The 12,021-nt window shown below is 41.5% G+C and overlaps 1 protein-coding gene across 2 annotated transcripts; it reads left to right on the top strand.

The window, feature by feature from the left end:
* Positions 1-85: 85 nt before the first annotated feature.
* On the top strand, positions 86-10,308 carry LEO1 (LEO1 homolog, Paf1/RNA polymerase II complex component). Of its 2 annotated transcripts, none has more exons than XM_056499883.1 (12): positions 86-189; positions 940-1,665; positions 1,908-2,012; positions 2,522-2,616; positions 3,292-3,437; positions 4,824-4,908; positions 5,227-5,321; positions 5,597-5,731; positions 6,406-6,541; positions 6,826-7,012; positions 7,259-7,356; positions 10,023-10,308. In XM_056499883.1, the coding sequence occupies exons 1-12, from the start codon at positions 132-134 to the stop codon at positions 10,125-10,127; spliced, it is 1,971 nt and encodes a 656-aa protein (XP_056355858.1). In that variant the 5' UTR covers positions 86-131; the 3' UTR covers positions 10,128-10,308. The 2 variants fall into 2 exon arrangements, with proteins under 2 accessions (XP_056355858.1, XP_056355857.1); XM_056499882.1 differs by having other exon boundaries at positions 89-189; positions 1,905-2,012.
* The last annotated feature ends 1,713 nt before the right edge of the window (positions 10,309-12,021 follow it).

Raw genomic sequence — 12,021 nt, 5'->3', positions numbered from 1 at the left:
TTGCCGCTCCCCGTCCGGGCCCTGTCCCCTCACGGCCGCGGGCGCGGCCCCTTTAAGAGGACGCGGTCCCCGCCTCTCTCGGCGCGCGCTCTGACGTCACTGCGCGGCGCCGGCGGGGCCGCGCTGCCGCCATGGCCGACATGGCGGATCTGTTCGGCAGCGATGCGGACTCGGAGCCCGAGCACAAAGGTCTGGGGGGTTTCTCTCTCTCGCTCTCTCTCTCTCCCCCTCCCTCCGCCCGGGTGCCCCCGCCTCGCCTCTGCCGCGGCCCCCGAGCGCGGGTGACAGGGAGGGAGCGGGGCGAGCGGCGCGGAGCCGCGGGCCGAGGGGTCGGTGCCTGCAGGGGAGGTTGTTCGGCTGCTGCCGGCTTCTGGAGACCGTGGAACACCTGGTTTAAGTCCCTGACGTTTTGAAAATTCTTGTCCGCGTTCCTGTGAATTACTTTTCAAGGCTTGTGTTCTTTTATTTTCCTGTCGGAACCCGCGTGGACTAGCCGCGGCACTGAGGAGTGGCTTCATTGTATAAACCTTCCTGGGTAGATGACTTGGGTTAAATACAGAGTGACAGTTTTGCATTTGTAGAATCTTATAAGCCGCATCTATATAGTTAATTGTTTAAGCCCTCACTATTTTACTTGTTTTCTTCGCTGGTGAAATTCTTGATTCCTTCTAGCTTTAGAATTTTAGATTACAGCTTGTGATTTGAAACTTACTAGGACTTCCATCGGTTTTCGTTGTGCCTTTCTTTGGCTGTACTTTTATTGGCAGACATTTCATTTTACTATTCTCGGTAATTGTTGGTCTTGCTCACAGTTCTCTGTAGGTTCTCTCTGGGGGTTGGGTTGTCTTTCGGGGATTTTTATTGTAGCAGCGCCCATCATCTCACGTGCATCCTCAGAAACACATCCTGACTCTCTGAAGGTTGCTGTTTGTTCCGCAGATTCCGATTCTGGCTCTGATTCAGACTCCGACCAGGAGAACGCTGGCTCTGGGAGCAATGCTTCCGGCAGCGACAGCGACCAGGACGACGACAGGGAGGCAATAAAACCCAGTAACAAGGAGTTATTCGGAGATGACAGCGAGGACGAGGGGGCATCCCATCACTCAGGGAGCGATAACCACTCGGAGAGATCGTACCAGCGCTCGGAGGGCTCGGGGCACTCGGAGCACGAGGACGGCGAGCAGTCGGACGGGGAGCAGCACAGCGCGTCCGAGGCTGCGCACGACGACGATGAGGACGACCGGGAGCACGGCTCGGAGGAGGGCAGCCACCACTCAGAGGGAGATGGCTCTGAGAAAGCACACTCAGAGGATGAGAAGTGGGGCAAGGAGGACAAAAGCGATCAGTCAGATGATGAGGAGAGGCAGCAGAACTCTGATGATGAGGAGAGACAGCAGAACTCTGACGATGAGGAAAAAGTGCAGAACTCGGATGAAGATGAAAGGCCACAGGTGTCTGATGATGAGGAGAGACTCCAGAACTCAGATGAAGAGAAAATGCAGAACTCTGATGATGAGGAAAGGCCACAGGCCTCAGATGAGGAGAAGATGCAGAACTCTGACGATGATGAAAGGGCCCAGCGGTCTGACGAGGAGAAGATGCAGAATTCTGATGATGAGGAAAGGGCCCAGCACTCTGATGAGGAGGAGCAAGAGCACAAATCTGGTAGGACTGAATACAGAAATAATGATTTGTTGCTGGTTTGGTCTGTCTTTGTTATTTTGTTTACATTGGCCTGAAAAGATTGAAACTTTAATTTAAAGGCATTAATTACGTAACTTTTAACTATAGTCATATTTGCTTTGTTTTTTTTATGCAGCGCTTTTAGAGCTTATTAATAGAAAGAAATTTTAAATCTTATGGACCAAAATTTTTAATTTGCTGAGAATAATTATGCTCCTTAGTAGAGTCTGCAAGGGGCAGCGATAGCGAGGATGAAGTTCTGCGAATGAAGCGGAAGAAACCAATTGCATCAGATTCAGAAGCAGAGAGTGACACAGAAGGGCAGAAAGGTAAATGATGGGGGGATTGTGGGTTTTTGGGCCCTTTAATCCTCCTCCTGAGTGTGCCATTCATCAGCTACAGGGCTTGACAGAATTGGTGGCGTTAGCTGTACGGTGCCATGGAAATAACAAAACAGACATCAGGAATTCTGTGTGGGAGGCACATGCTCATCCTCTCCAGTTAGCTCTGTCAAGTTTTCTCTTCTGCAAATGTTCTTTCATACATTTTTACTGAAAGATACTGAAAAATGGTATCTTTAATCAGTGCAGCCCAGGGAACCTGTACTGTGTTTTGTGGTGGTTTAGCTGGCTGAGGAAGAGGCGTTCATTTTCTGAGAAGTAAAGCCTCCAAAAGGCATAATGCAATTTACTTCTGTTCAGTTACTTGAATAAGGATTATCTTATACTCTTCTATTGCTGTTTTTCAACTTGATTTCCTTATTTGATAAATAAATCTTGCACTAGGGCTGTGTGTGCATATATTTGTGAGCTTTAAAATTGTAATTTTTCTGCTAAAGAGCATGCAGACGTCATGGATCTGTTTGGAGGTGCCGATGACATTTCCTCAGGGAGTGATGGAGAAGACAAGCCACCAACCCCAGGACAGCCCATTGTGAGTGGACTTGACTTTTGAGATAATTATCATGCACTCCACTCTGAAATGCAGAATGCCAATTGAGTTGGGTAATAGTCTAGTGAAAAAAAAAGAGAGGTGACATTAAGTAGCATTACAGATAATTTTGTCCCAGCTGAAAGAATTATTAAAATTTTATACATAACAATATCAGATTTATCTGCTTTCCCCCATCCCTGCTCTGCTTTTTGTACTTTTAAAAAATATAAAGAATAGTTTGATTGCTACCAAGTAAAGTACAAAGCCATAGCTGTCTTTGGTACCTTTTTGCAGCTATTTGAGAAATATTTTCTTTTTTTTTTTGTTTTTGGTAATTTTTCATCTTTGTTGATAATAGATAAAAATACCTTCTTTAATCTTGTAGAAGGTGTCCCCCAGTCTCCAGTAGTCAGCTGAAAACTCTGTTGGCTCCTTTGCTATTCTTTCTTGTCTTTGGTCTCTCGAGTTTGCACTGGTGCTTGAAGTAACCTAAAGTGCCACATGACAATGCTGAATGGAATTCCTTTCAATAAAAATATCTGAATTCTTTTATCCAAATCTTTCTGATCTTTCTGTGCCTATGAATGACTTTTTTTTAAGCAAAATGTAATTATTAGAGCTACAGTAGCCATATAGATTTTTTCTCTTGACTCCTGTTCTTTTTTTTTTCATTAGGATGAGAATGGACTGAGTCAAGAGCAGCAGGAAGAAGAGCCTATTCCAGAGACCAGAATAGAGGTAGAAATACCAAAAGTAAACACAGACTTGGGTAATGATTTGTATTTTGTGAAGCTGCCCAACTTCCTCAGTGTGGAGCCCAGGTAAATCACATGTGAAATACAGGATTGATAAAGTCTTTCAGTGTTTCCCTATGTTACTTTTGTTTAGTAATACAGTTAAATGTGTTTGCCCTATTTAAAGTAGTTGACATTTAGATGCATATTTTTGGTTGTGATTTGTCAATAGTAATGGCTGTGGCTTTCTAATAAGGTAATTTTATTATGAGGTTGATTTCAGCTTGACTGAATTATCTGTAAAAACCAGACAAAAATGTGGTGTAAAGGAAAGCACGATACCAGTTGAGTTGTAAGTGTAAGTTTAGGCTCTCAGAGATGTGAGAGGCAAATGCACAGACCCCATATGCACTTTCCAGTGATTAAAAAAGGCATTTTGAATTTCAGAATATGGCCTTTTTTATTTGTGTGTGTTAAATATACTATTTATGAAGAGGCTGGTTACTTGTTTTCCTGTGCACCTAACCCAAACTGAAGACATTTACTGGAATGCATAAGGAGCAGCAAAATCAGTTATTAGAGTTGTTTGTGACATTAGGTTTGGCCCTAAATGTCTCCTTCAGCACTTGCAGCACAATTGTTGTTGAATTTGAATGTTTTGTGAGGAGCTTTCTTGAGTTGTTCCCAAGGTGCAGGTTTAGTTGGCAGCACAGCCTTGTTGGTGTCACACCTCAGCTCAGCCATTCCCTGCCTTGGGGCTCCAGGCTGCTTCAGGGGAGAGCTGTTCAAAATCTGTCACTGCTGCCAGTGACAGAAGTCCAGGTGATCTCTGGAGGCCAGACAGGAATGAAAATGGAATTGTACAGGAGCAGTCTGTTTATCACTTTTCCCCTTGCAGCAGCCTGGGAACTGTTAGGAATGAGGTGAGAGAAGGGGTTCCCCCTACTCACTCCCAGCATTGTCACTGGATTTTTTGATGGAAGAGAGGAAAAACAATCTCATGTTCCTTTCTCTTTGGTTGGTTTTGAGATTGAAATAAAAATAAACAAACAAAAAGAAAAAAACAACCAAAATTCTGCTCTTAGAAAGTCCCTGATTCACCTAATTTATAAGATATTTATTTTGGTTTTTTTTCCCTGTATGATCTCATTTATTTTTGTTCCATGCTTAACCCTGACCTCATCATGCTGATATAAGGGAACAGAATTTTCTGAGGCAGACTTGTTTTCTTCAGCTGGAACATTTAGAGTGTGTAGCTGATGGTAGAGGGGACACTTGGGCTGGGTCCCCAGGCTGGGAATTAGTGCACTGAATTTCCTGGCTGCAGAGAGGGCTGTCCCACACTGCAGTGCCTCCTGTTGTGGGCAGGGAATAATCTAAACTTCTCAAGTACCTGTTAACTTGCACAACTCTGCAATAATCTGGGTTAATTTTCTTACAATAATAAAGAATGTGTTGTAAAATTTGTTGCAGACCTTTTGATCCCCAGTATTATGAAGATGAATTTGAAGATGAGGAGATGCTTGATGAAGAGGGTAGAACTAGGTTAAAACTCAAGGTATAATATTAATTTTCCTTTTGTCTTTTACACTCACCTAGGCACTTTCCTTCAAAGTCTGATTCAGATCTTTTGGAATGGTGTTTTAAGTTTTTAGATTATGAAAGTGTGGGCACTGAGGAAAGTTGATCTATTTTAGTCATACATTTTTAAAAAGCTTGACACCTGCATTTTACCTATAAGAGCAGTACTTCTCACCTTTATGTCTTTGCATTATTCCATGAATTATCAAGCCTTTCTAACTGCAATCCTTGACCTATATAGAGTGTATTATTCCTTATGAGCTAGGAAAACAGTTTTGTTTTTTTGCCCCTACAGGTAGAAAACACAATCCGATGGCGGATGCGGCGAGACGAGGAAGGGAATGAGATCAGAGAAAGCAATGCACGGATAGTTAAGTGGTCAGATGGAAGGTTAGTTTGCACTCTTTGTTACTGGAGTAATGCAGTTGTTCTTGCAGTGATGTGCAAAATTGGAAGGTCAGCAAACTTTGACATCAGTTCTGCACGGTACAAATTATTTTAGTCTCAGTGCTTTGAAAGGTTTATGCTCTGCTTAGTTTAGATTGAAATGAAGTTACTGGCTAGATATAAAAAGGAAACATGAAGGCTTTCTCCATTTAGAAATGAGGCAGAAAAATAGACTGCAGTGGCTTTATCAAGTAACTGATGTGGCAATCTCTTTTAAGCATGTCCCTCCACTTGGGCAATGAGGTGTTTGACGTGTACAAGGCGCCGCTACAAGGAGATCACAATCATTTGTTCATCAGACAAGGGACAGGTCTGCAAGGACAGGCTGTGTTCAAGACCAAGTTAACCTTCAGGTAAACTGCTGCTCTGTATCATGCTGGTAGTATTTTTGCAATTAAGTGTTACAACTAGTATATAAAAATTAGATACACCAGTTTGTAAAGCTTCAGAGCTTCACTGGTTAGTAACAATGTGCTATTTTTCAAACTCAGTTTTTCAGTAGGATTTGTCCTACATGAGGTGTCTAAGTTGGGAATGTTAATGTGCCATTTCCTGCATTATGTAGTCTACATATAGATTTTTTTGTATATATGTTTTAATTTGCATTTTTACATGCAAGTCTTCATTTGACTCAGAAAACATATTAGTATTTCCTGAAATTAATGTTTTGTCTGAGGTACAGTTGCCATCAAGATGACAATTGCTTCTTGAGATATTGATGTGAACTGTGAGAATGGATATTTATGTTGATAAGGGTCAAAGGTTGTAGGGTTGTAGCATCATTAAGGGTAAAAAAAGGCCTTGGAGATCTTTGAGTGCAACTGTTAATGGCTGGACTGGTGATTTTACTGAGAGAAGACTTGCTGTCTCCAGTAGCTGTTACAGTGCACATAAATACTTCTTTAAAAGGGTTGATGCTTTTACTTTGTGCAGATGAATCTGAAATCTCAAGTATATTGGTCCTACCGTTATCTTTGGAAATGGATATGTTCCTTGAAGTTTTTAACCCCTAGCAATTTTTTACCAGGCCACACTCTACAGACAGTGCCACTCACAGGAAGATGACTCTGTCTCTGGCAGACAGATGTTCAAAGACCCAGAAAATTCGTATTTTGCCAATGGCAGGCCGTGATCCAGAGTCTCAGCGCACAGAAATGATCAAGGTACTGTGGCATGGAGCTTTCTGATCTGCTGGTTTAATCTAAATTATCACAGCTGTAATACAGCTGGACATTCTATAATTTATGAAAAACAGGAACATTTTGGAGTTTTAAGCAGGAGTTACAAACCATGGGTGTGGCTTGTTTAACCTCGCAGATGACCAAGCAAGGAGAACATTTGCAGCCTTACACTGCAGTGAGATTATTTCCAAAGCTGCAGTAGAATCCGAGGTGCCCCCGGGATGGTGTGGGGGTTTTGTGTCCCTCAGCTGCTGTGTGTTGCACAGAAAGAAGAGGAGAGGCTGCGGGCGTCCATCCGCAGGGAGTCGCAGCAGCGGCGCATGCGGGAGAAGCAGCACCAGCGGGGGCTGAGCGCCAGCTACCTGGAGCCCGACCGCTACGACGAGGAGGACGAGGGCGACGATGCCATCAGCCTGGCAGCTATCAAAAACAGATACAAGGGCGGCATCAGAGGTAATCCTCAGCAGCCTGCCTTTGTCTGTGTGATTCACATGGGGAGAGCCTTGGTGAGATGGGATTTTGCCAGTTCATTTGGTACATGAATGTTAGTTCGGTTTGTGTGAGTTTATTTTGTTTACTCTGGACTTAGGTTCTGCAAACGTTTTGTGGCACTAAATGTAAGGCGTTTTTAATATCCTCTCTTCCTCACCAGTTTCAGATAAACATATTTGTCTTCTTATTTATTTCTGGAATGTGCAGAGGAACGTGCTAGAATCTACTCCTCTGACAGTGATGAAGGCTCAGATGAAGATAAAACCCAAAGACTACTCAAGGCAAAGAAACTTAATAGTGATGAGGTAAGAGAAGGACTTTGCTATTGAGCTGCTCATTTTTAATGAGGAACATTTCCTTCACTTAATCTAGTGTTTAAACTTGGGACTTCTGTGGTTTCATTTATGCCATGATGAATATGTTATTTGACTTGGCATGCTTTCCATGGTAATTAATCACCAATTTCTTATGCACTGCATTAGTTCACAGACCTGAGTGATTCCCAAAGGAGGACGCTATTGTTATTGCTGATTAAAGATGGAAAAATTTATGCAGAGTTATGTAAAATGACTTTACCAATATTATGCAAGGAGTGAGAAGACTTAATATTGGAATCCTAGTCTTACCTAAGTTGTGTGGTCCACTCCTGTTTATTATGGAGATAGTGGAAGCATTTTCACATAGTATTTCTGCTCTTTTAAAATAGAAGAGTTAAAAACTGAGCTAAAAAGACTTACTGTCCATTGCTAAACATACATTTTCCATCACCCCAGTATCATCTGAAACGTTGGGCCCTGATCAAATTAACTGTTAGCTACAGCAGTAGTGCTGTTTCCTAATCTAAAATGGTGTTTTATTGCTTTATAATTTATGACTTATTGGTATTATTAAATGAGTCTTTGTGAACATTGTGTTTGAGGTTTAGTTCATCCTGTCACTGCTGATACAGCACTGCAGTGTTACACAAGGAACAAGCTGCTCTCATTTTTTTTTCTGTACTGTCTTTCCTGTCAAGTCCCTGGGAGGCCTCACCCCCCAGCCCCTTGGGTGTTTTCTGCATGCTGAATGCAGGTTCTTGGTGCTCTTACAGACTCAGCTGAGTTATTTGTACTAACAAGCATTGTAATGTGAAATGGAAGTAAAAACTAGTTTTGTCTTCTGAAGACATAGATTCTGGCTTCTTGTTATACATCAGGCAAATGTAATATTTCAGAAAATATAACAGCCATAGTAAGTCATGTAGACAGAACTGTAATTTTGTGAGCCCTGTGAGCATTCATTAGTAGAAATGGAATTGTTTATTTCTAAGACTCTTACTAGATGTGTTAGTTATGACACAGGGTGAGGACTTGGCAGTTCCACTCTCTCAGAAGAAAAGGTCTAATCAGCAGCATTTCTCTGCTGCTTGAGGAGCAGCAGCCTCCATTTTAAAGAGTGGCTGGAAGGTAATTCTGCTCTGGGGCCTTGGAGTGGTGCTGCAGTGTCACAGGAAACCCCAGCAGTGCTCGAGTTCAGTGTGCAGTCCCCACAGGGGCAGTGTGCTCTTCAGAGCACACCCACACATCTGGAACTCTGGCTTCCTTGTACACTCCCTTGCTTTTGGCAGCTGTCAGTCAGCAGCACAGCACAAATCTTTGTGCTGATAACAATTTGTTATTGCAAATGTCAGTCTATTATTAATACACTTTATCACCACACAGCAAGTAGTTTCACTGTTGCTGCAGTTAATGGGGATATTCTGCTGAACTGGAAGATGACTCACTGAACAATAGCCCAGCTAGATTACAAAAGAATGTTTGTTCTGAGGAAGAAGCTATCATTCAGATTCCCACCCCTGTTAATTTCTGTTTTCTGTCCTTTTTAAAATTCCTTCATAAGTGCAATTCGTATTTACTTAATACATTAATATAGAATCAAACGCTTTTGGATGAATAATTATTCCCTAGAGTTCTGAAACTCTAAAGTTCTAGAACTCAATCTTTTCTCCTTAAAATCCAAGCAAGTTGCTTTAAAAAAAAAATCCAAACCCACACTTCCAAAACCAACAAATGGAAAAAAGAGGTTACTTAGACCTAAGAGTATTTTTAAAGATATTCTTCTTTCCCAACAATAGTTGAGTTACCACTTGTTCCTCACAAATGATGAATTTTGCATTAACAGCTCATGATTTAAAATGTTGTTTGGAAGGATGATTCAAACTGAACTGGTAGGAATGTACATGGAGCAAAAATCAACCTTTTGACTCTATGAACTAAAAACTGAACATCAACCCTGTAAAAGTCTTTATGCTATTGCTTGAAGCAGATAATTAACTCAGTGATTTGAGTTCCCTTAACCTGCTCTTTGAGGCCTCATTAACTATAGACTGTTACATTTCTTGGACTGTAAACTGGTGTTGATTCTAAGTGCCAGTGACTCCTCCTAAATTTTTTTTTCTTTTTGCCAGAGAATGGTTAGTTTAGTTTTGTCTTCCTAATGAACAAAATGCCTGCCCATTTCCTGAATTTCTTCTTTGCTTCAATAGCTCTGATTGAGACCATACAGGTATAAATAGTGTGAAAACTTAGCAAAGCTGCAGGGGCTGCCTGAAGGGAAAGTGTCTGTTTGCTGGAAAATTCACTGCAAATTCGAGGAGGTGTCCATGCTGGTGAGACCTGCTGAGAGAGCCCTGCACATGCAGAAAATGCAGAGACTGTGCATGCCATGCTCAGGCAGAGCAGGTGTGGTGCAGGGCCAGTGAGGGGATGGGGCTGCAGCTTCCCAGACCCTCCTGCTCTGGGGTGTGACACTGGAGCAGCCACTCAGTGCTGAGGGTCAGGACTGGCACAGAACCAGCCCTGCTTCACAGCAGCACAGAATGGAAAAACCAGAACTAGTAATTTTGCTTTGAGGTCTTTTTGTTGATGTTCTGTGTTTTTTCCATTTTAGCTGGAAATACAGTGTTTTATTTTTGTCCTTTTTTTGCCTTTAGGAAGGTGAACCTTCTGGAAAGAGAAAAGCAGATGATGATGACAAAGCAAGTAAGAAGCCGAAGAAATACGTGATCAGTGATGAAGAGGAAGAAGATGATGATTAATATTAAGGAAGCGCAGCAGTTGATTTTTTTTTGTTTTGTTTTTATATATATATATGTTTATATATATTGTACAGTTCTGTTAGAGCACAGATGTAAGTAACCATAAGGGACTTATTTTGATAAAAGAAAATTCCCAAGTCTGCGTTTCTGGTGTGAATAAAGTTTTTTTGACTTCTTTTGACTCTTAAGAGTTTTGTCTCATTGCAGCAAATGTTGCACCAGGGATCATCACAGTGCTGATTTTTATCTTGCACAGTGCATTTCAGTTGTGAGAGCTGTGGTATCAGGTTACCAAGTGAATTGATCAGGAACTTAGTTCATTAGGAGAAGCCATGCTAATCTCTGTGGAATGCTTAAATGAGAAGTTTGCCTGACAAGAGAGTGATGGTAGAGCTTGCAAGGAACATACAGTGGCACAGTACAACTGTTTCTTCCCTAGATATTCCTTATTTCCTGTTTACTGGACAGGACATTACTATGCTGGTATAATTTGCTGACTAAAAGTATTTCTTGCCATTTTTGAGTAAATCATTTTAACTGCATGAACTTCACAGTTGACTGATCACATAAGACATTTATTTTTCATGCATTGAAGTCTAGAATGAATATCTGCATCTGGCCTGAGCAGTAATAGTAGTAATAATAATAATAATAGTAATAACAATAATAGTCATGTGCTAGTGATGTAAATGTCAGAGTAAAAGCACTTATTTCAACAAACATTTCTGCCAGCAGAGCTGAAAATCTTCTTTAAAAGGTGAAATGAATCAAAAAATGCAGCATGACAATAGTGTCTCAGAACCTCATGTAATTCTTATGGTGCCATTTCCTCTTGTTTCTGGTAGGTTTTATAAATGGTTTTGTTTAGCTGGGCTGTTACTGGAGGAGAATGTTCTGGACAGAACCATTGCTGCATTTACACTTTTTATATACACTTTTGAGCCATGCAATACCAGCTGTGAAGGAGTAGAAGAAATAACAGAACTTTTCCACTCCTTTCAGAGATGAAATACCCATGTGCAGTTTTTCTCAGTGATGAGAGAGCATTCATTTATTATCTGTGCTGCTTTTTTGGCTGACTTCTCACACAGTCCTGCAGAGCCTGAATGTGACTTGAAGTTGAGAAAGCAGAAGTAGCTGAACCTTATAAACAAAACCATTGAGTGATGCTGTGCAAGGTTTATGATGTGGATTTGTGTTACAGAAGCTGAAATAAAGTAGCTGGTAGTTATTGAAGAGGGACTGGTCCCCATCTCTCCTGCTTAACTGATTTTGGCTTTTTTCTGAAACAGAAGGGAGAAAGTGCCTCGTGAGTGTTTTGCTTGTGGCATTCCCTGGCTCTTTGAGTTAGAGCTTTCAAATGGACATCTTGCTTTTGTCATCTTTAACTAGGGTAGTTTGTCACAATGTTCTACCTCCACTTCTGTTTGGGAGTGTTCTGGCACAGAGCTCTGTATGTGTTAATATATTCTGCTGAGCAGCTGACTGCAGTGGAGACTGCAAGTAAGAAAGTGAAAAATTTCAGCTTGGAAGTCTGAGTGCCTGAGAAACTCTTCCTTTTTTTCTATACTTAAATAGTTACCTGAGAGTTTCTGTGCCTCTTTAATGTGCAGATAAAGTCCTCCAGCTGCTGGAATTTTGACCTGCTGGGAGACTGGTTCCTTACATGAGGTTACCTGCTCTCCATTGGTAACTTTCTCAGGAAGAAGCCAGCTGTTAGGAAGGGACTCATTCTATGTGGATGTAACATGCTGTAATTTCACTTAAAAGCCTTCCAGATACCTCTAAAACAGCAAATTTGGCATATGGAAACACAGCATCATTTCACTGGTAGAGTGTTTACTTTTATATCAGTTTAATGATAATGTTGGCTATTTTTATTACTATACTCCTT

This window comes from Oenanthe melanoleuca, chromosome 10 (assembly GCF_029582105.1).
Source record: "Oenanthe melanoleuca isolate GR-GAL-2019-014 chromosome 10, OMel1.0, whole genome shotgun sequence".
Lineage (NCBI taxonomy): Eukaryota > Metazoa > Chordata > Aves > Passeriformes > Muscicapidae > Oenanthe > Oenanthe melanoleuca.
This window is presented reverse-complemented; position numbering and strand designations above follow the sequence as displayed.

Bases quoted from the DNA above. Each gene is read 5' to 3' on its own strand.
- LEO1 (XM_056499882.1), top strand. From the start codon at position 132: ATGGCCGACATGGCGGATCTGTTCGGCAGCGATGCGGACTCGGAGCCC. The intron at 190-939 runs GTCTGGGGGGTT...TTTGTTCCGCAG, and splicing joins CTCGGAGCCCGAGCACAAAG to ATTCCGATTCTGGCTCTGAT. The intron at 5,732-6,405 runs GTAAACTGCTGC...ATTTTTTACCAG, and splicing joins AAGACCAAGTTAACCTTCAG to GCCACACTCTACAGACAGTG.